Genomic DNA, 20,287 nt, shown 5'->3' with positions numbered 1-20,287 from the left:
GACATGGCTAACTGAAGCAACTCAAAGCAACATATGAATGAAGTCATTATAAGCATCGGTACTCTTGTAAGCCTTCAGGGATGGTTGATGGATTATGGAGAACACATTCATTACATATTCAAACTCATTGAGGTGGGCCAGCAGGTATCAATAGAGAAAATCCTCTTGCTATCTTTCTCTGCAGTTTCTCCTCACTGACTAGGGGAGGGAGTGCAGCAACAGGCGATGATAAGCAGCAGTTCTTGACATCAAATAGAAAGATCCAAAATGAACTTTCTTAAAAAATTAGTATATTCTGTAACTCAACCAAGAAGGTTACATTTGTTTTTGTTACAATGGGTCCCATCAATTTGGGCCGACCATACCCAGAAACCAGGCTCTTACCTTTTGATGACCAATCCTCACCTGAACAGAGCCAGACTAATTATTATACACATGAGCGTATCAGATGATGGTCATCCTGTGTCTTCCAAATGTGACGGGTTCCATCGTTTACATCCTAGCTCTTCCCATGTGAAAAATGCTCATTACAATTTCTCTTAACCCAAGGGAACTTATTTAAATTGCTTGTTGTGTCCAATAAACAGTCCAAAACTTGAAGAGATTCAATTTACTATTACTTATGAGATAGTGTGAAATTGTAAAATCGTCACATTGGTGTAGCTGAAATGAGCAAGTGCTTGATTGATTATTTAATTGTCAGCTCATTTTCTGTTGAATGCCACAATTAATCAATTACATACATTATGTATGGTCACACTAAAACTCACTGGTAGCTTTTTTCTTCTTTGTTGCTTGTAATTTGCTGAATAATGTCTCTTAAACTCATTTCCTTAAATATATTTGAATTAGACTGTTGCATTGCTGATAAGATATTCCAATGTACATTTTTGTATTATGCAATTTATAATCAAGTAGATAAGTTGATGAGAGAAACGCCATTGTCATAAATAATATCTCTTTATTTGTCATACTGAAAAATGGAACAATATACCATCACGTACAGAAGACTACTCAGGCAGAAAACATTGCAAGAGAGTCAATTGAATACCATCACATCTTATTCCCAAATCACTACACCCAATAGGTTGAATGTCAAAGATGATTAGCTTACTTGTTCTCTCTCTCTCTTTCTCTCTCCAACACACACACACACACACACACACACACACACACACACACACACACACACACACACACACACACACACACACACACACATAGTTCTGTCTGTGTATATCTATAAATATATACACATATTTTATTTTAATAAAATGTAGAAAAATTGAATATAAAAACATCTTCAACCCACATTTCATCAATAAATTGTGTTAACATCGAAGTGCTCAGTTTGGCAGAGTAAACATTGTGTGTATGCATCCATATGTGGATTTAGCCATGTTAAGAAAAAAACAAAACAGAAACAAAGGAAGATTTATTATGCATTACAGACTTTGTGTCCCTATTTAAACTCTACATCCTTCGACCTCTTAAATACATTGAAATCGACTGCTTCCTTCTCAGAGAAAAACCTAACACAAGTGAATTTCTTTCTTTCCACATCATGATTACCTGCTTTTATCTAAACGGCAGGAAACAAACTGAACTTGGATCTGGTGTTTTAGACTAGATGCAAGATGGAAATGGCCACCATTTATTTTGATTTGTAAATAAGCCTACAACTACGTGTTCAGAATCATCATCATTATAACATACAGATAGCATACAGTCTTCAAAGAGAGTTTCTCATTCTCTATCATTGTCACAATTTGATTATGGACAACACCATAGAGAGGCTGCATGAATGCTTGCATTTGTTTGTTTAGTACAAAGTCACAGCTATCATTTTGCCACCCTTCTTTGAAGGGAACTTGGCTGTTAAGAGCACAAATCTCCAGCTACAGTGTGTCATTAAAAAAAAATCTGTGCGGTTATAGTGATTTCAGCCTATGGGAATCCATGTATAAGATTTGGTAGGCCTCTTGACATTTCAAGGAGAAAAACTAAGAATCTAACTTTTTGGGTAAATGGTGCATTTAGTATTGCTGTATGTGTGTGTATATTTATTTCTGCACACACCTGCTCAAAGATCTATCCGCATGTCAATGTCCATTAGTTATCCATTAGTGTGGGTGCAAAGGACCCACATGAGTTTTGTTGCTGAGTCACTTAACCCTCCTGTTGTTCTCGAGTCAAAGAAGGAAGGAAGGAAGGGAGGAAGAAGGAAGGAAGGAAGGAAGGAAGGAAGGAAGGAAAGGAGGGAGGAAGGAAAGGAGCAAGGAAGGAAGGGAGGAAGAAGGAAGAAGGAAGGGAGGAAGTAAGGGAGGAAGGGAGGAAGGAAGTAAGGGAAGGAGGAAGAAAGGAAGGAAGGAAAGGAGGGAGGAAGGAAAGGAGCAAGGAAGGAAGGAGGGAAGGAAAGAAAGAGAGAAGGAGGGAAGGAAAGGAGGGAGGAAGGAAAGGAGCAAGGAAGGAAGGGAGGAAGAAGGAAGAAGGAAGGAAGGAAGGGAGGAAGAGGGAAGGAAGTAAGGGAGGAAGGGAGGACGGACGTAAGGGAAGGAGGAAGAAAGGAAGGAAGGAAAGGAGGGAGGAAGGAAAGGAGCAAGGAAGGAAGGAGGGAAGGAAAGAAAGAGAGAAGGAGGGAAGGAAAGGAGGGAGGAAGGACACACAGAAGGGAGGAGAGGAAAGAAGGAAAACAGGAAGGGAGGAAGGAAGGAAAGAAGGACAGAGGAAAGAAGGAAGGGAGGAAGAAGGAAGGAAGGAAGGACGGAAGGAAAGAAGGAAGGGAGGAAGGTAGGAAAGAAGGAAGAAAGAAAGGAAGGAAAGAAGGAGGGAGGGAGGAAGGAAGGAAGAAAGGAAGGAAATAAGGAAAGAAGGAGGGAAGGAGGGAAGAAAGGGGGAAGGAAAGAAGGAGGAAGAAAGGGAAGAGGGACAAAGGAAAAGAGGAAGGGGGGAACAGTCAAAACAGGGGGGGTCAATTTGACCCGGGAGGACGACATGAAGGTTAAAACTAGCTAAAAAAGCTCACAGACAGCAGGTGTTAGTAAAAACAAACAACTTGTGTGTTCTTGTGAGTGTATGTGAGTCAACAGATGCTGTGCTCATTCCAGTGTGAAAATAGAAAGATAAAAAAAAGATAAACCACCCAAAGAACAAAGCACAGATTGAGAATGTATCAGTGTGTCAATGATTAAAATCACAACTGAACTATAGCAGCAGCAAAATTAATTACTTGTCAACATAACCTTTTCAGCTTGGGGCATGATAAAAGTAGAAGCAATAAGCAATTTAAAAAACAAACAAAAACAATCACCCTGCTCTGCAAAGTGACTTGAAGGACACAACTGTAGGACATAGTAGGGGAAATCTCATGTTTTCAAGAAAATGTTTGGGCTTTTTAAATTTTTGGGCACGGCGAAGCACTAAAAAACAAAGATAAAGATAAACAGAATCCAAAGTTTTCCTGTGAGAATTAGAATTTTTGTTTTCTGGACACTCATCACATTGTGGGAATTTTGCCATTAAGTTTCCCTGAACTGGCTAGTAAAGTCTAATTTCATAATTGAAAGCAAAGAGTACAACTTTATTCAAAACATCTCCAAACATGAAAAAATATGGCTACTCCATACTTACCAAACCCTGACCTGTGATATAAAGAATTTCATGTCATGGACTTGAAAGTATAGTTCTCAGGTGAGTCACTGTTGCTAAGAAACAGCAGATTGTATCCTAGGCTTAGACATACTACAATATTAATTCCAGTGTAAATGAAACAATTAAACTGTACATACTTGTGTTCCACATAGAAAACTTGCTTCCTGCAGCCTTAATCCCCTCAGGTTCCTCAATAAAATGTTTCTAGTATAAAGGAGCCCTTTATTTTCAAGCATAACTATGATACTGCCTGGTACCACAACTGCATGTCTAATTCTGTGTAGTGTGAAATGAATCTGAGACATTTTAACAACCTTTGAACAAAACACATTTGCACCAAATAAATGGCACTGTTATTTTGGGAGTTTCTCTACAGTGCAGTTGGTGGTCATGCAAGGGTGACTTCATATTTACACTGAGATGGAAATTATTAAGCCTATTATCAAGCTTTTGACAACAGAGTGCTAAAGCATGCCATACTTATTTTTGAGAATACTGTGTGATACTGATTATACGCATTCAGATGACAGAGTTCAGCTAATGTGATTAAACTTCTGCTCCTTTCTTTAAAGAGACATTTTTCTAATATCTCATGTCACAATTAGAGCTTCCACTAATGATTTTCATTATTATTATTTTCCTGAATAATAGATTAGTTGTTTGGTCTATAAGATGTCAGAAAATGGTGAAAAATGTCAGCCGCTGTTTCAAAAAGCCAAAGATAAAACTTAAAATGTCCTATTTTGTTCTGACCAAAAGTCCACAACTTAAAAACCTTCAGTTTACTGTCATAAACAACTACAGAAGCTAGAAAAAAAATCATATTTAAGAAGCTGGAACCAGAGAGTTTTGGTATTGTTTCTAAAAAATGGCTCAATTCAATTGAAGTAGTTGTCGATCCATTAACTAATTAATCGACTAATCTTTAGATTGCAGGTCTAGATTCAATGATATAAAAATGAGATTTCACTGAACTCCAAAGACATATGGAGGGAACAAAATACTATACTGTGTAAGTTCATCAGAATGCAGAGTGTAGTGTATTAACTGTAAATGCAAAGTCAAACGTATTTGATGATAATTAGAGTTGGGCTTGACATTTAAGATGACAATATTCACTGCAATTTATAATATGGAGAGAAGACTATACAAAAGACAGAGCTTATTCAACGAGTGCCGCTTTCTGCAAGGTTAACGATAAACTAGATTATAATACTCTTAAGTATTAAGTATACTCTGAAGGTTAAGGCTGATACAGTGCTTTTACTTTATGCTTCAATTCTATTATCTCCTGTAAAGTCTCAGCATTAGTGTTCTGGTGTTTATTATCAATGGGAGGTGAGTAGCTGTTCCATGTTAAAGTCAAGCACACTGTGATTATTCTCATTGTACACCTACTCCTCCCAGAAAAAAATGTTTTTAGCAGTATAACTTCAGAGCATCTCATTGCATGTAAAGCTCACATTACATGTCTGCACTGCGCAAATATCAAAGTAAAGGCATACATATGTTATGGGGAATTTTTGAGTGCATGCAACACTGAAAACATCACTGCAGCAGCAAATGAGTTGATCCAGCAGCCCTGTTTTACTCTTGTGCTACTATCTTCTACCACCAGAATTTGAAGTAAGCTTGTAACTGGAAGGTCACCCAATTAATGGAGATGTTGGGGACATCTGGGCCAAGAAATGAAATTATCGTTCCATTCTCCCTTCAGTGCTACATAACTGACCTTGAGGTAAGTGCTTTACTCCAAGTGGCTCTGGTTGAAGCTGCACGGTGGCAAAAAAGAAAGAAATTAAAGGAGAAAAAAAGAATATTGTGAATGTACTGTGCTTTTTCCTAAATGTGAATAATTACTTCAAGATGATGTTGAAAAAGATAGCAAGGTGAAGGTAAGAATCTGCAAAAATAACAATATGAATAACTATAATAATATAATAAGATTCAATTTAGACAACAAAAAATGCCTGCATGTCCCCACATAAAGTAAGCTCTCAGGACATAAACACTGTCATAATTTATAAAATACTCCAAGCAGTAAAGCTGTGAAATAACAAAGTGCACAATAAAACCTTCATTATACCAGATTCACAGAATAGTGGCTAAAGCTGAGTTTTCAGTGATTGGATTGTTAAAACTAGCAATAATTAAGGAAAAAAAACCTCACCCAAAAGCACTAACACACCTTGCATTTTTGTGTTCATTTTGGTGTTTGGTGGCATATTTCTTTTTTGATCACTGTCAAAATAAACAGATAAAACTGTTTGTACACTGCAGGGCTCCAATGTCCACTTATAATATATTGCACCAAGGTGACATTTTGAGCACCACTGCTCTTCATCAAACTGAAGATAGGAGTCTTGACGTCACCTTCAATAAATTAAAAGTGGACACTAGAGCCCTGTAGTGTGCGTTTATCTATTATTCCTACATTCGCTCACTTTCAGCCAAGCACCGGCCCTCTTCGGTTTGGGTATGCATGTATACTCATAGATTTCTGATAACTGGCCAAATGTGTTAATTGTTAGGCTGTAACATACTCATGCTCTCTCTCTTGTTATGCTAATTGCTGCCACCACCTCCACATAACTCACAGCTAAATGCAACTGTTTTATGACTGCTGATAACGTTATGGCAAAGACAAGAATAAATAATTGTTACACAAAAATAGTAGAAGAAAGAAAAGGAGAGACTTCATGGAACACAATTAACATGACTCACTGATGTTATACAGTATAAAAAGTGAAAAACAACCTCTATGGGTGGATATTGCATTTATAATACACTTCACAGTAGACATACGCACTTTTTTAATTCCCTTCCACTATATGGAGATTAGTGAGCTCAGCTAAAGAAAAGCACCCCTGAATCTAGTGGGGATTCTTTATCATCATTCAAACAACAATTAAGAAACCCAGGTCAGTGCCTAAACAGAATATCCCTCCTAACAAAGGTACTCATTAGAGTTGAGGTCATGGTCTTTCTACTGCAGGCTTAACATGAAATAAACAACAACTCCACTCAGGGTCTTAAGTGGACAAATTAATGCCTTATGAAAACACTGCCTTGTGTTCAAAGCCCTCTGTCCTCTACTTCAAATAAAAAATAAACAAGGGATTAAAAATGATTAATTGATGTTAATCAGAATCTGCAGTCTCAGAGTACCACCGTTAATCAAGTGGACACATTACATTCTTATAATGAACACAATCAGTGTGTCTTGATTGTAAGCAAACAGTTAAGAAAAATGGAGTGATGAATTCCAACACTCACGCTACAATAGTAAGACACAAATGCGGAGATTATGTTTGTATGTGTGCGTGTGTAAGGGATTTCGTGCTTCCAGTGCTAAAGAGACAAAAACTCATTGGTCTAAACTGCATATAGGTTGCTCAGGCACTTGTTTTCAAAGTCTTAGAAAACAGAATAGAAATATACTCCCTCTGACCTTTAATGGACAGGTTACATCATTCCATTCTGCTATTTATATCCAAACACTATAGCACCCCTTATTTACTCCATGGCTCTCAACTCCATGGTGCAAACCTCTTAAGCCAGTGCATTTTCTGGGAACAAAAAAGGTGTACCACTGTGAATTGAGCTCTATTGCTTTGATCTTGGAGATTGGACGTCATTCACTAGATGTCTGGTAAAAGGCTTTGTGCATGTGTCATATATCTCTGTGTCAGAAGCTGGACTCGGGGACTGTTCTTTTGCGTCCCAGTGAAGTTGTGCTGTAACGAGTCCTCTGCAGGGTACCGTAAGATGGTTTGTCTGTTGTCAGGCTGTGTGTTGGTGCAGGCGCTGTAGACATCCCGTTACGATGTAGAGATGCTGTCCTGCGCATGCTCTGCTCTGCCTTTGTGGGGATGTTGGAGGAGCTCTGGGAGCGTTTGATGTCAGACGCGGTGGTTCGTCCCAACTTCCCGTTTGACAGCTCACTGCCCAGCTGGCCTGAGCCATAAGACTTGCCACCCTCCACCCCAGTTCCGCCTCCTGCTGCTCCGTTGGACAGCGACAGCCTAGAGAGAGTCCTTCTGCCTCCCTCCTCACCTCCTCCTTTCCCTGACTCACTCTCTTTGGACTTCTTTGGGTCCTTATCCTTCTTTAGGAAGTTACCTTTCAAGAAAGAGAGCAGTCCCTCATGGCTCTTGTGCACTTCTCCCTTCTTAGGCTTAGAGTTTCCTTCATATGCAACATGACGCTCCCTATCAGCCCTGTCTCCCATTTGTCTTCTCAGAGTCCCATCATGAAGGCTGGGAGTACTGTAGCTGGGCTGAACTCCAGCACTGGAGCCCATTTTTGGCTCAGTATCCTGGAGAGCTTTGGAGGAGCTCTGCTTCTTGGCATCTTTTCTCCTGGTTAGGGTGTTGCTGCTAGAACTACTGCTGATATTGGTGGTAGCCTCATCCCTTGGCTGGCTCCCCTTACTTCGTCTCAAGGTGGCTGTTTTGTCTGATGGCCTCTTCTGGCCCTCTGGGACCTGTGGAGATTCAGCATCATCTCCTGCTTTACCCACAAAACTTAAGCTCCCAACACTGGAAGATCGAATATTGGTTGCAGTCTTGCTCTCAGCAGATTCCTTTGCACTGCGTGGTTCGCTCATCAGCATTACTATTGGATCCTTTGTACACCGGGGTCGCCGGCCAGATTCCAAATACTGGACCAGCTCCACAGGAGCAGGATCTTGGGCCCCTGGAGGTGCTGGGTGAGGTTTTCGTCGGTCTTTTGAACCAAAGGACCAGCGCAGGGGAAGCACTTTGCTCAGGGTGTCCTTGGTCTTGGTGGGGGCTCTCATACTCACACTGCGTCCTTGAAGACCCCTGACAAATGGCCTGCTCTCAAAACCCCCTTACAATTATGTAGAGAGGAAAGTGTTTTAGGTTTTTGCAAAATGTATACACTACATTAATCTTGAAGAAATCAATAAATATGCCACTAAATAGATTAGGGCCCCCTACCTCTTTCCTCTTTAGAACCATTCTCAAGGAAGACTGGAGACTCTGGCGAGTCAGGTATGGAAGACGGGCAGGTGGTGGAGGATCTAGACACAAGACTGCCTCTCTTACTGTTGCTTGTCAGCCGGATTAGCCAGTGATCTGACATTGATGAACTTGTGGAGCCTGTGAGACACACAGAGGGAAGAAGGGAAGTAAATGTAATAATACCACAATTTAAAAATACTCCTTTACAAGGGTTATTTATGTGAATGTATAAATAAACCTGCCATTAACTGATTAATGGCAGTGTGATTAATCATTCCTGATTGCAGGTCACAGCCAAGCTACTAATTCAATAATGATTAATTAAGTTTGTATTCACTTTAACATATAGCAGTTTATTGTGCATGCATGGATATGGATATATGGCACACTCTGTGTGCTGAACAAAATAATAACAACAACAACAACAAAAACAACAACAATAATAATGATAATAATGATAATTATAATGATAATAATAATGATAATAAATGTCACTTTTTTTGTAGGTAAAAAGTACAGCATGTAGCGGTAGCTTTGTAAAAATAAATTCTGTTGTCATTGAGCTTTCAACCCATATTTCAAACAACAAACTGCAGCTAATCCGCTTCATTAGAACATTGTGGGAGCAGGTTTCAAAGTAAACAAACAAAATACTGAGGTGGGCAAAACAAACAGGATGGTTGCTACAGGTAGGTAGGGTATTATTAGAATGCAGATAGAAACAGACACACTACAGTGCTTGATGTTTTGAGTATACAAAATATAAACAAACTACATTTTTTGGTGAAAAATTTAGTTTTCATTCAGTTGGTATACTTTGTGACATGTATATTCATACATAGTACACACAAAAGTGGGTTGTTATTGTTTATGTGAGTTAGTAACTATACAGCAAGAGGATGTTCATAATAATAGTTGTTAAGTTAATAATAAGGTTTATGGCTTAGGCTTAATTATTAAAGGCATTCTGACATGTCCAGTATCCATATCAGCATGCCCTCCACTCAGCAGCCACAGCACTACGTTTCGAGTTAATTTTCATGCATGCATGCCTGCTATGATGTATCTGACTTTCCTTGGCAGTTGGTATATTTTTCATTCCTCTTATAGTTTGAAATAAAAATGTAAAAGGTTTAATACCAGTACAGAACACGCCGAGGTATAAGACATTGTCTTGGCTTGAGTATACATGATTGACAGAAAGCACCTGAAAAAATCTGTGTTGTAACCCAGAGGTCATATAGTGAACTTTGTCTATTTGTATATTGTGTGCATCAACCTTCTGTGTGTTTGTGTTTGTTGATCTTTCTCTCTCTGTCTGGTGAACCTGCTGTGGTAGCACTATGTGTAATGGGCTGCAGATGAGCTCCTCTGATTGGCTGAGTCAATGATTGTGTGATTTAGTGTATAGGTTATTCCAGGGGGCTGAAAGTTATTGGTTTAAAGACTGGCTTCCCCCAGCTCTTGCTAGGGGAAAATTGTGTGTTTCCTGAGCCTCGTGTGACTACCAGTGAAGATGTGGAGTGCAAAGATACACCACTTAAGGAGCTTCAGCTGGTGCTGAACATTAATGGGGTGAAGGTGAGAAACTGAATTACAGCGGGAGGTAATACACCTGTGGGTTCAAGCTCTAGAGCAGGAGCATGGACAACCCCCTGCATCTGCGTCCACCAAATGGGTAACATCATCTATTTCTGTGTATGTGTGTGTATGTGTTATGTCTGCATAAATGTGTATTGCATCTACACTACAAGCTAAATCTTGTGTGAGCATTCAGTCATGACGAAATTACACACAGACAGATGAAATACAGGCGGAAAAACATTACATGTGTCTGAGTTTTACATTTTGAACATGCAACCTACTGAAGTGTCCTGTCTTTCCAACTCAGATGTGAACAGATTGCTCTTTTATCTCCACCTCTTTCGAGTGGGTGGTGTGTTACATCCAAACTGCCAGAGTGTTGAATAAGTAATATCAAAAGAAATACATGCAAGTGAGCAATACATCATAGGGTAGATGAGCACAGTAATCACAGAGGATATGGAAGATGGCATGAGATACGCCGTTCTAAGCAAAATATATACAATATGTATACTGTGCTGTTCGCATGGTGTTAATGCATTCTCCTGTATAACATGGAATTGCATTACAGCAAGCTGAGCAGTGTTGTTTTCATGCTATTTTTCTTTAGATGTATCTGGGGGGTCGCTGAATGATAGTGTGTGCTGTTGAGTATGTATACATATATGGAGAATTCATAAGCAAGCAAAGGAAAGTTTTATTGGTGTTGAAAGAGCAGCAATTAGGCTGGTAGTACAATATGTTTAGACTGGTAATAATGTTACATGTTTGCTGACCTTTTCTATCATGCACTGATTTACTGTTAAAAAAAAAAAAGTGTTCTCCAAATAGTTCCATCCTTACTAACCTTTTACTGTGTTCTCTGCTCTCCTCTGCCTTTTCATCTGTTAGTTGAATATTTTTGGAATGCATTTATGTGTATGATAGCCCAGCACTTAGTATACAGTTACTGGATGGAGGCAAGACTGGAGGTTTCAGCACCCTGTGACCTTGCACAGGATTAATTATTTATTATTTTAAAAAATATATATATTTTCTTTCAAATTTGTTCTGAACTTGTCTTTGAAGCTAGCAAGACCCCGTTTCATGTGAAAGAGTGTGTCCTGTACAATCCATTACATCTGGGTGTTCATCATGTAAACAAGCACTCTGCACCTTTGAATAGTTATCAATCCATCAATCAATCAACACTGTGTGCGGAACTGTGTTTGCTGGATGCCACTGACCATAGTAAAGACACTCTGTGACTGTAGAGGAAAACACGTTATAATTAAGAAGACTGGACATCTGAATGAATCCAGCTGATACAGACTGGAATTGGGATGTGCTTACTACTTGTGCCACTATCCCTCTCCTCTGTCTTGTAGTGTCCCGCAAGTTTCATTTCTGGGGCCACAATTATTCTCCTTATATCTGCTGCCTTTGGGACAGATGATAAACAGATTTGATGTTGCTTATAATTTATAGGCTGATGATATACAATTCCACTGTTCCTTCAAATCTAGTGAGGCTTTTAGGCTAACTAGGCACATTTTCTACAGTATAGTGTTGAAAAGAGTGAGATTCCGGTTTTGTCCCAATCCAGTCTGCATAATTTAGGGGTAACATTTGATCAATCCTCATCATTCGAGAACCAGCTGAACAGATCCTGCTTTTTCCATTTGAGAAATATGAGTAAATTAAGTACTGTAGATTTAGCAACTGAACTAGAGGTGCTTATTCATCCCTTTATCTCTATGCACTATTGTCCTCTTTCAGTATCTTTACCCTTTATCATCTACAGACAATCTAAAATGCTACTGTGAGACGGGCTTAAAACTCTTAAATCTCTTCATTGGCTTCCTGTTGCGTTTAGGATTCAGTGCAAAATGCTCACCTTTACCTTCTCAGCATTACACGGTCAGGCTCCTGTACATGTGGCAGACCTTATACAGCCCTACACATTTGCTCACTCTCTTAGGTCAAACATGCTAAATTTGCCTTCCATTCCACACACCTGCCTAAGGGTGATTAAGATTTTTAGGCCATTATGCCTAAACTTTGGAAAACTCTGCCTGCACCCTTATGGTCTGCTGACTCTCTTTATGCATTTAAAAAACAGCTAAAACACATCTGTTTCGACAGGCGTTTGGGTAACCTGTTGGCACCAAGCTTTAGTACTATATTGTACTAGGACATGTAGGTGTATGTAAAACAAAAAAGCAGTTTGGTGGCTTCTGGTGTATTTTAGTGTTGTGTAATGGCTTACTATCCTGTACCTTTCAACACACACACACATGGGCACGCAAGCACGCACACGCACACACACACACACACACACACACACAGATGATCTCACTGACTTTGTAAATAGTTAGCTATTAATAATAATAATAATAATAATTTCATAATTACATGATAACCTGACATAGGCCTATACATGCTTTGAACAACAAAGTGTAATCACACACAAAAATAACAATACTGTAAATTATCCCATATGACTTTTGCAGCAGCATATATGTTACTATTATTCACAAGTCAGCCCTGTGGAGAAAAAGAATCAATATTCTTACAATATTCCAATATTTAATTGCTTATAGGCCAAGAATTTGTTTATCTTATGCAAATATGCTTTCACTGTGAATGTTCTGTAATTTTGATAACTGCAATTTTTCTTTAAATTGGCAGTTTACTAACACCAGCAGGTCCAGCAGAAATGCAATGAATAACTTTTCATGATTTCCAGTTTTTGACTCATATAACTGGTCAATGTTAAAACAAAATAGTGGATGTTTAAAAGAATCTGGGTCGGCTCTAACTTTCAGAACTCTTCTTTAGTAATTTTCTAACTTATTTTTTAAGCACACACATTAAATAGGTTTTTGTCCTACTAATATCCATTTACACAAATACACATTCTCTTTTATCCATCAAATAATGAATGTAAGCCAATTCCTAGTCATAGGTAACATACCTCTGAGGGAGCTACTGGCCGACCATGAAGGAATGACATTGCGTCTCTGGTAGAAAAGGATGTAGGCCCCTCTGGTACATACTTCCTCCTCTGGCACCAGGTCTACACTGCTGTCATCATAGCTATACCACTGGCTGTCCACTGAGTTCCTGCAGTAGGCTGGATTAGAAAAATGAAACAATGTAAAACAGGGAACGTGTAATTTAGATGCAATGATGAGAAAGTGCTCAAATCACGTGAAATAAAGCTTATCTTTTTAATATCAGTAACTTCCATGAAGACCCTGGAACCAACAATAATCATAAGAATAATTCATAACACATATAGCCCAAAGCCGATGCCTCAATTACAGCATATATGCTATGTCACTCCACAAACACATAGAAAACCATACCTTTGAACTTGGGTTACATTTTTTCCCCTGCCATGAGCATGACCTGTGCTGTATTTTTCTCTCAGCTTGTTAAAATAGCACCACCATATAAACAAAGAACCACTCCCCCGAGATTGATAATGCTGCGGTAGAGTTCTTAAAGAATAAACTTTGCTCGCCCTGTTGATTGCAGTTGAAGAATGTATGGCTGTTTGTGTGTTTGTAATTGTAACATTGAAGCTCTGTGGCATTGAGGAAGAAGCTATATCTGATAGTGGTTACACAGAACATCTTTTTTAAAAGGATCCATTCATTATTGGTTTCTGTCTTGTCATGGGGTTTTGTGATAGTAACAAAAAGATACTAGTTATGACACTTGTAGCTTTTGCTACCTCTACAACATACTATAAACATAAAAACTCAATGTTCTTTACAAAAAACTGTACAAGTGGTCCTGACCTGTCATAAAGAGGTTTAGACTTATTGTACCGCACACAGAGAGAAAGTAGATATACATAGACAACCCTTCAGCAGACACACTGTATGACTGTGATGACCCTTGTCAACTTGGGGGTTCGCTGCTTATTAAAAAAAATAAAATAAATAATGATAATAATAATATGTTTTATGTATAAAGTGCCTTTCATAGACCTCTATTCACCTGTCTGTCCTACTGGTGGCTCATTATCCCCACTGGGAGCACCTGACATTGGTGTCTCCCTTTTGTTGTGGCTGCTTGAGCCAGGTCATAACAGTGACCAATGAGGGGTTTCAGAAGAATGGATTGGTTGCTGTGTGTTTAATCCATCTGTCAAGTAGTAACAGATGGACAAACTATAATTTCTAATTTTTAACTTTTATTTTAGGTAAATGATGCATCACCTCGCTGTATCCATGTTATAGTGCATGCTATACCCCTGGTTCACTTCCATTCCATAAAAGACCCAGAGATGGGATGTAAGTATTGAAGGAAGCTGTCATGGCAACTATATCCCCATCTTCTCCCATCCCATTACTTGTTCTCTCCAGTTCTCCCACATGAGATTGGCCTCACCTGTGTGTCAAATTACCTGTCAACAGTGTCTCCCAAAGCCCAGCGTATGCGTTCCTAAACCTTTTTGAGGTTTTATTTGAAGGTGATTTGTACAAGTTTGAACCGAATCTGATTTGAAATATGTGAGTGGAAAACATGAACAACTCATGTAACAACCTTAGATACAAATTCTACGGAACAGCCAGCCGTTTGTGAGTACGTGTGACCAATCTGATGTCACGAGGACGATGTATAGATAACATTGCACACAAAGAGTTGAGAGGAGATGAAGCTGCTTGCAGGGAGCGTTTTTAAATATGTTCAACTCAAGTTTTGGACTTCTGACCTTGTTTAGACATCATAAAGACATCTGACATAACAGCATAAAAACCACAGAAAAGTCACAAAAAGGCACAATATGTCCCCTTTAAGTCAGTTTGCATGCAGACACTTCTAAAATAGTTTGACAACTCGAGATAAACATCTTAATTTTCTTCATTGAGATGACCAAGGTATGGGACTTTGGTTCATGAGATAACAAGTGGTCATATATGGAGGGGTCCATCTCCATGGCCAAAGCACAGACTCCATCTACTGATTAGACCATGAGAGGTGGTCTCAAAGAACTGGTCTTAATAACGTGGTTTGAAAGATGTATGTCCATGGATTCAATGGTAAGGTTTTACAAATTACAGAACTGGATAAAGAGATATCAATTAAACAACCGAGATATAAGCCTTACAATTGTGCATTTATTTGTTGAAGTATGTGAACCTCTGGGATTATCAATTCAACTGAAGGGGAAATTTGAGTCATGTGTTTCAATCAATGGGATGACAATCAGATGTGATTCTGGGGCCCCCTGACCGTATTTAAAGAAGATGAACCTGAGTCTTCCTTATCAAAGTCTGAGCTTCACAACACATATTTGTGGAATTGTGTCATGACTTGGACAAAGGAAATTCCTTCAAAGAAGAGTTACTGATACTCACCAGGCTGGAAAGGGTTACAAAACCATTTCTAAAGAGTTTGGACTCCACCAAACAGGCAGATTGTGTACAAATGGATGACATTCAACACCAATATTAACCTCCCTTGGACTGGTCAACCAAAAAAGATCACACAAAGAGCAAGGTGTGTAATAGTTTAGGAGAGGTCTACAGGAGAAGAACTGAAGCTCAACAGAAAATGGGTCATACAGCAAGACAACAACCCTAAACACACAAGTCCAATGTATTTGAATGGCTGAGTCAAAGTTGTGACCTTATTCATAAAGAAATGCTGAGGAAGGATCTGAAGCAGACGGTTAATGCAAGGAAGCCCAACAACTAAACACTTATGCAGAATAGAGAAAATTCTAAAGGGTTAACAAACTTTCCAACACCACTGTATGTCAATGTTTTGCTGGAGGTATTAGCAATGCCGAAAGAATAGCAACGATGTTTTCCCCTACTTCACATTGGTTTGTTGTTGAAGCATATCCTGACTGTCGAATAGGTTTGGTAACGGGTAAGTTTAATTGGATACAGAAAAAGAGGAAAAACATGGCAAAGATCAAAGCAAAAGTCTGCATCCGCCACAACTCCAGGCGCTCATCACCACTTTCACCGCTCGTTCCCGACAGCAGGCAGATCACTCGGGCACATGCACGTCACAGGTGCAGAAGTCCGCTCACCAGTCTCACAGTTTATTACACTGACCATCTAATATATCAAACTCTATCCTCCACTTTCAAGCACTGTGGAGATATGGATATTGGTGATGTTCATACCTTGTTAATTTGTTTTGGTAAACATCTCTTTTTGCCCTTTTAATATGGTGAAAACATATTCTATTCCCCGTTCTACCTGTCTAATGATATCAATAAAGTCTTGTCTTGTCTTATGTTATGCATATCCAGGGTGACATAAAAAGCATGTCCACAGATGATAAACAACTCAGGATTTGAAGACACAGCTACATAAAACGTTGTCCACCTTACATACTTTGACACTCCAAAGGCATACAACACTTGTCCTAATGTTTAGGTGCTGTTTGCTTCACTTGACTCTGAGGATTTTGCCTGTGTCTGTTGTAAGGTTTTGTTTGTTTTTTTGGCAATTATGTACTGATCGCAATAGTCAGTCCATGCTCCCATCTTTTTTTCCAAATACCACTTTGTCAGACCATTGAAATAAATAGTAATTAAGCATTAGTTTTAGCTTACTGCTAGAAAAATAGTCCGGGTCAGCTAGAGAACAGTTTATACAGCAATTTCAAAACTGTTGGTGAAGACTGTGTTAAAGTGCCATAGACTGGTGTGTTGTTCATTAATAACATTAGCATATGAACACATTTTATAATGGAACTGGAATCATCAGGTTTGCATGTGTTTTGATATTTTAACACATATGGAATAGATGAGGGAAAGGATGTAAATCTTAATATTCATGAAAGTGTAACCAGATATTTGGTTTTTAACCTGATATATGACGTAGTTAATCATCAAAATTGTTACTGATCTGACTAATTTATCAGTCGTCCAAATCCATAACAGACCGCATAATCATGCAGTAAATAATGTATTATGCCACCCTATTCCTTACCAGTATAGTGTCCACCGTGCATTCCTCCATGATGGTTACACACAGCGTAAAGGTCATACAGATAGTCGTGGGGGAGGTTCATATCAGCAGGTTGGTGGTGTTGGCCTGAGGACTGTTTCCACGATGGTGGCCAGGCCCCCATGTTCAGGTTCCTCATACTCTGACTCCTCTTCACCACATGGGGGGCCATATCCAAACCAGTCAGAGGGAAATGCACCAGGGTTGATAGCTTGTTCCTCCGCTCGCCCACCTGTTTCAACATTATACAGTATATTTGTGTGCAACTACGGAAAAAAAACAAATTTCACACAAAAAGCAACATTAAACAATATTAAAAACAGAGATGGATAGAAAAGGATTTAGTTTAGTAGAAAACTAGCTGCACTGGTGTCTAGGTTGAAACTTTCAAGCATGTTAAAGTAAGTTGGACCATCAGTGATGCTAAAGCAAGTTTTTATTTATTCATTTATGTTTTGCTCTTACTACAATAAGGAAAAAAGATGAAAAACAGGCTTGTGACTTCCATAAAGTGACCAGACTTGCAATAAAGTTTAATCTCTCATAGATAATTATAGCATGCCATAATAAACTATGCTTTACTATTAAAAACTCAGTGCCCCTCCTGGAATAGTAACCTTACAAGGTGGAAAGGTCTGCATAACCTCTTGACCTTATGAGCTGCATTGTGTGAAGCACTGTGCTCTGGTAAAGTCTTTCTATGCAAAACTGGTCCCTGGCACAAAATGTGATTGACTGAATCCTGATGCAAAGGTGGAGAGAAATCAACCTCCACACCTCCAGTTTGTGATTTCTGCAAAAGATTTTCGGTCTCAAGCAAAGAGAACCCTGAAATTGCCATGAAGATTGCTTTTTCAAACTGGAAAGCTCCTCTAGGGCTACAGCTTATACAATCAGGCTGAGAAGTACTTCTCTTGCCGAGTAAACAGAACTTCCTGTGTAAACTCAGTGGAGAAGGCTCACTGACTATTACATACAACACACATAGCTTTCAATAGGTATTACTAGTATCATCTGACATGGAAAGCAGTTCGTATGTTGCATGCTTGGAATTTTTATCTTGATAAGTCAGTTTGGTCTGATAAAAATTATAATTCAAGGTTAGAGAAGGGCTTTAAGGAACTGAATTGATTTGTGTTGGCCATTATGCATTCCAGGGAGAGGGCCTTCACATCAATTTACTTTATAATAGAAAAGGTAGAGCAGTTTCCATGGTGTGAGCATAAATACATACAAGTGACAAATGAAAGGAAATGCTAGTACTGGTCTAAATGCTTGACTCCAACAGTGAGGGGATCCAGTGGCTCTGTTATGTTGTTGGGGGCATTTGCATGCTGGCATGGTTTAGGTCGGGTTGTCCCCTTAGACCAATACCAAGTTGTTGTGAGTGATCATTTTATTTTATTATGAAACATTTCTATCCTGATGGGTACGAGAGGTCACTGAATGGTTTGATGAGCATGAAAATGATGTGAATTATATGCTATGGCCTTCGCAGTCCAGACCCGATTGAACAGCTATGGAGGATTTTGGACGGACGTGTTAGACAGTGCTCTTTAGAGAGGCATCTGGAGAGGCATTCAAGACACAGGGCAGCAGTTTGAACACTTTAGCCATGACATGTTGACATTCCTGGTATCCAGGCATGTGTGAGAAAACTAATGAGTTCCCTGGGAATGTTACTTTGTTGGAATTTGTATGGAAGGTTCCTAATGTGAATGTGCGTTGCAGAGGGGAAAGAATGTTGTTGGTGCTCATGAACCAAGGAGCTGATTGAAGTATGGGCAGACAGCAGACATTGTGACTTGTCATAGTAAGAAAAGCCTGGGTAATACTAATACCATTACCGTTTTTTGAAAGGTGCTATATAAATAAAGCTTATTTACTATTATTATTAACAATGTCTCGACCTACCAGCAGACCTGAATGAAATCATCAATGCTTTTTTGTTAAATAATGCCAAGCATTTAGTTCTTGCAACACTTTCTCTTTCATCCCACTTGAATTCAATTATGCTCTGCCATCAAATAAACAGCAAGAATGCATAAAACCTCACTTTTGTGTATATGTGGGCTCCTACAGCTCTAGGCAGGGACAAACTTGTTATTGGTGGAGATGGAGGATGAATGGGTTTGTGACATTCTGGCTGTAATGCTGTATGTTGGCAAGCATGTGTAGATGGGTGACAAATTAAACGAAAAAACGGTACAGGTCTAAAAGCTTGACCCCTACAGTGGGATCTGGTGACTCTGTTATACTGTGGGGGGCATATTGCGGGCATGTTTGTGTCCCCTTAAGGAAGGGTCACTGTAAATCAATACAAAGTTGATAATGTTTCACCACCTTATCACATGATAAAGTGATCACCTTTATCCTATGATGAAACATTTCTATCCTGATGAGAGTGGTCTCTTCCAGGATGACAATCCCCCTATCCATAGGGCACGAGGGGTCACTGAATGGTTTAATGAGTATGAAAATGATATGAGTCATATGCCATGGCCTTTGCAATCACCAGATCTCAACCCAACTGAATACCTATGGGAGATGGTATGTTTCAATGATTGGTTTGTCACACCACTAAGCAACATGGAGAAAAACCTAAAGGGTGCTAGAAAGAAGGATTCCTACTTATGTTAAAGTACTTACATCACTTGCTTTAATCCCCTTAAACTGTAATGGCTTGAATCCATATTTTCTATGACATATTTGATGCAATAATGAATATGAGTGCATTTAATCTGATTCACTGTTAGCTATTGGAATTGGTTTATCATTTTTGCTACTTCCACTCCTCACAGAAATAAAGATCACCAAACCTGCATTAATTGATGTTTGGACACCCAGAGACAACAGTACAAGCTGTAAAAACAATACTGACAATATTACCTTTAATTTCTTATGGTAAATGTATTGAGGTTGTGTTTTTGGCCAATATTAGAAAAATCTAATGTTCACTCTCTGTTTAACTCTGTTATGGCCTCCACCAACTTCTGGGGGCTCTTTAGAAGGGTAAATGGTCCACTATGTTTCCCAGCCTTTGTTTACAGCTTGGTACTGGACAGGTGGGTGAATCAGAACATCTTTGCTGGAAATAGC

The 20,287-nt window shown here is 39.0% G+C and overlaps 2 protein-coding genes across 2 annotated transcripts in view; both read right to left on the bottom strand.

The window, feature by feature from the left end:
• Positions 1-20,287, bottom strand: part of zgc:174863 (uncharacterized protein LOC100136852 homolog) — a 304,874-nt gene that overhangs the window by 98,548 nt on the left and 186,039 nt on the right. The gene's annotated exons all lie outside the window — the stretch shown is intronic.
• Positions 7,340-20,287, bottom strand: part of usp43a (ubiquitin specific peptidase 43a) — a 104,597-nt gene continuing 91,649 nt past the window's right edge. Inside the window, exons 13-16 of the mRNA XM_062431112.1 lie at positions 17,171-17,420; positions 13,180-13,338; positions 8,616-8,777; positions 7,340-8,505 (exon numbers count right to left, since the gene is read on the bottom strand). Of these exons, the coding sequence (XP_062287096.1) occupies positions 7,340-8,505; positions 8,616-8,777; positions 13,180-13,338; positions 17,171-17,420 (1,737 nt within the window). The remainder of the gene's footprint in view (positions 8,506-8,615; positions 8,778-13,179; positions 13,339-17,170; positions 17,421-20,287) is intronic.

This window comes from Scomber scombrus, chromosome 2 (genome assembly GCF_963691925.1).
Source record: "Scomber scombrus chromosome 2, fScoSco1.1, whole genome shotgun sequence".
NCBI classification, from domain to species: Eukaryota; Metazoa; Chordata; class Actinopteri; order Scombriformes; family Scombridae; genus Scomber; species Scomber scombrus.
Note: the sequence above shows the minus strand (reverse complement) of the source record. Positions and strands in the feature narration are given on the sequence as shown.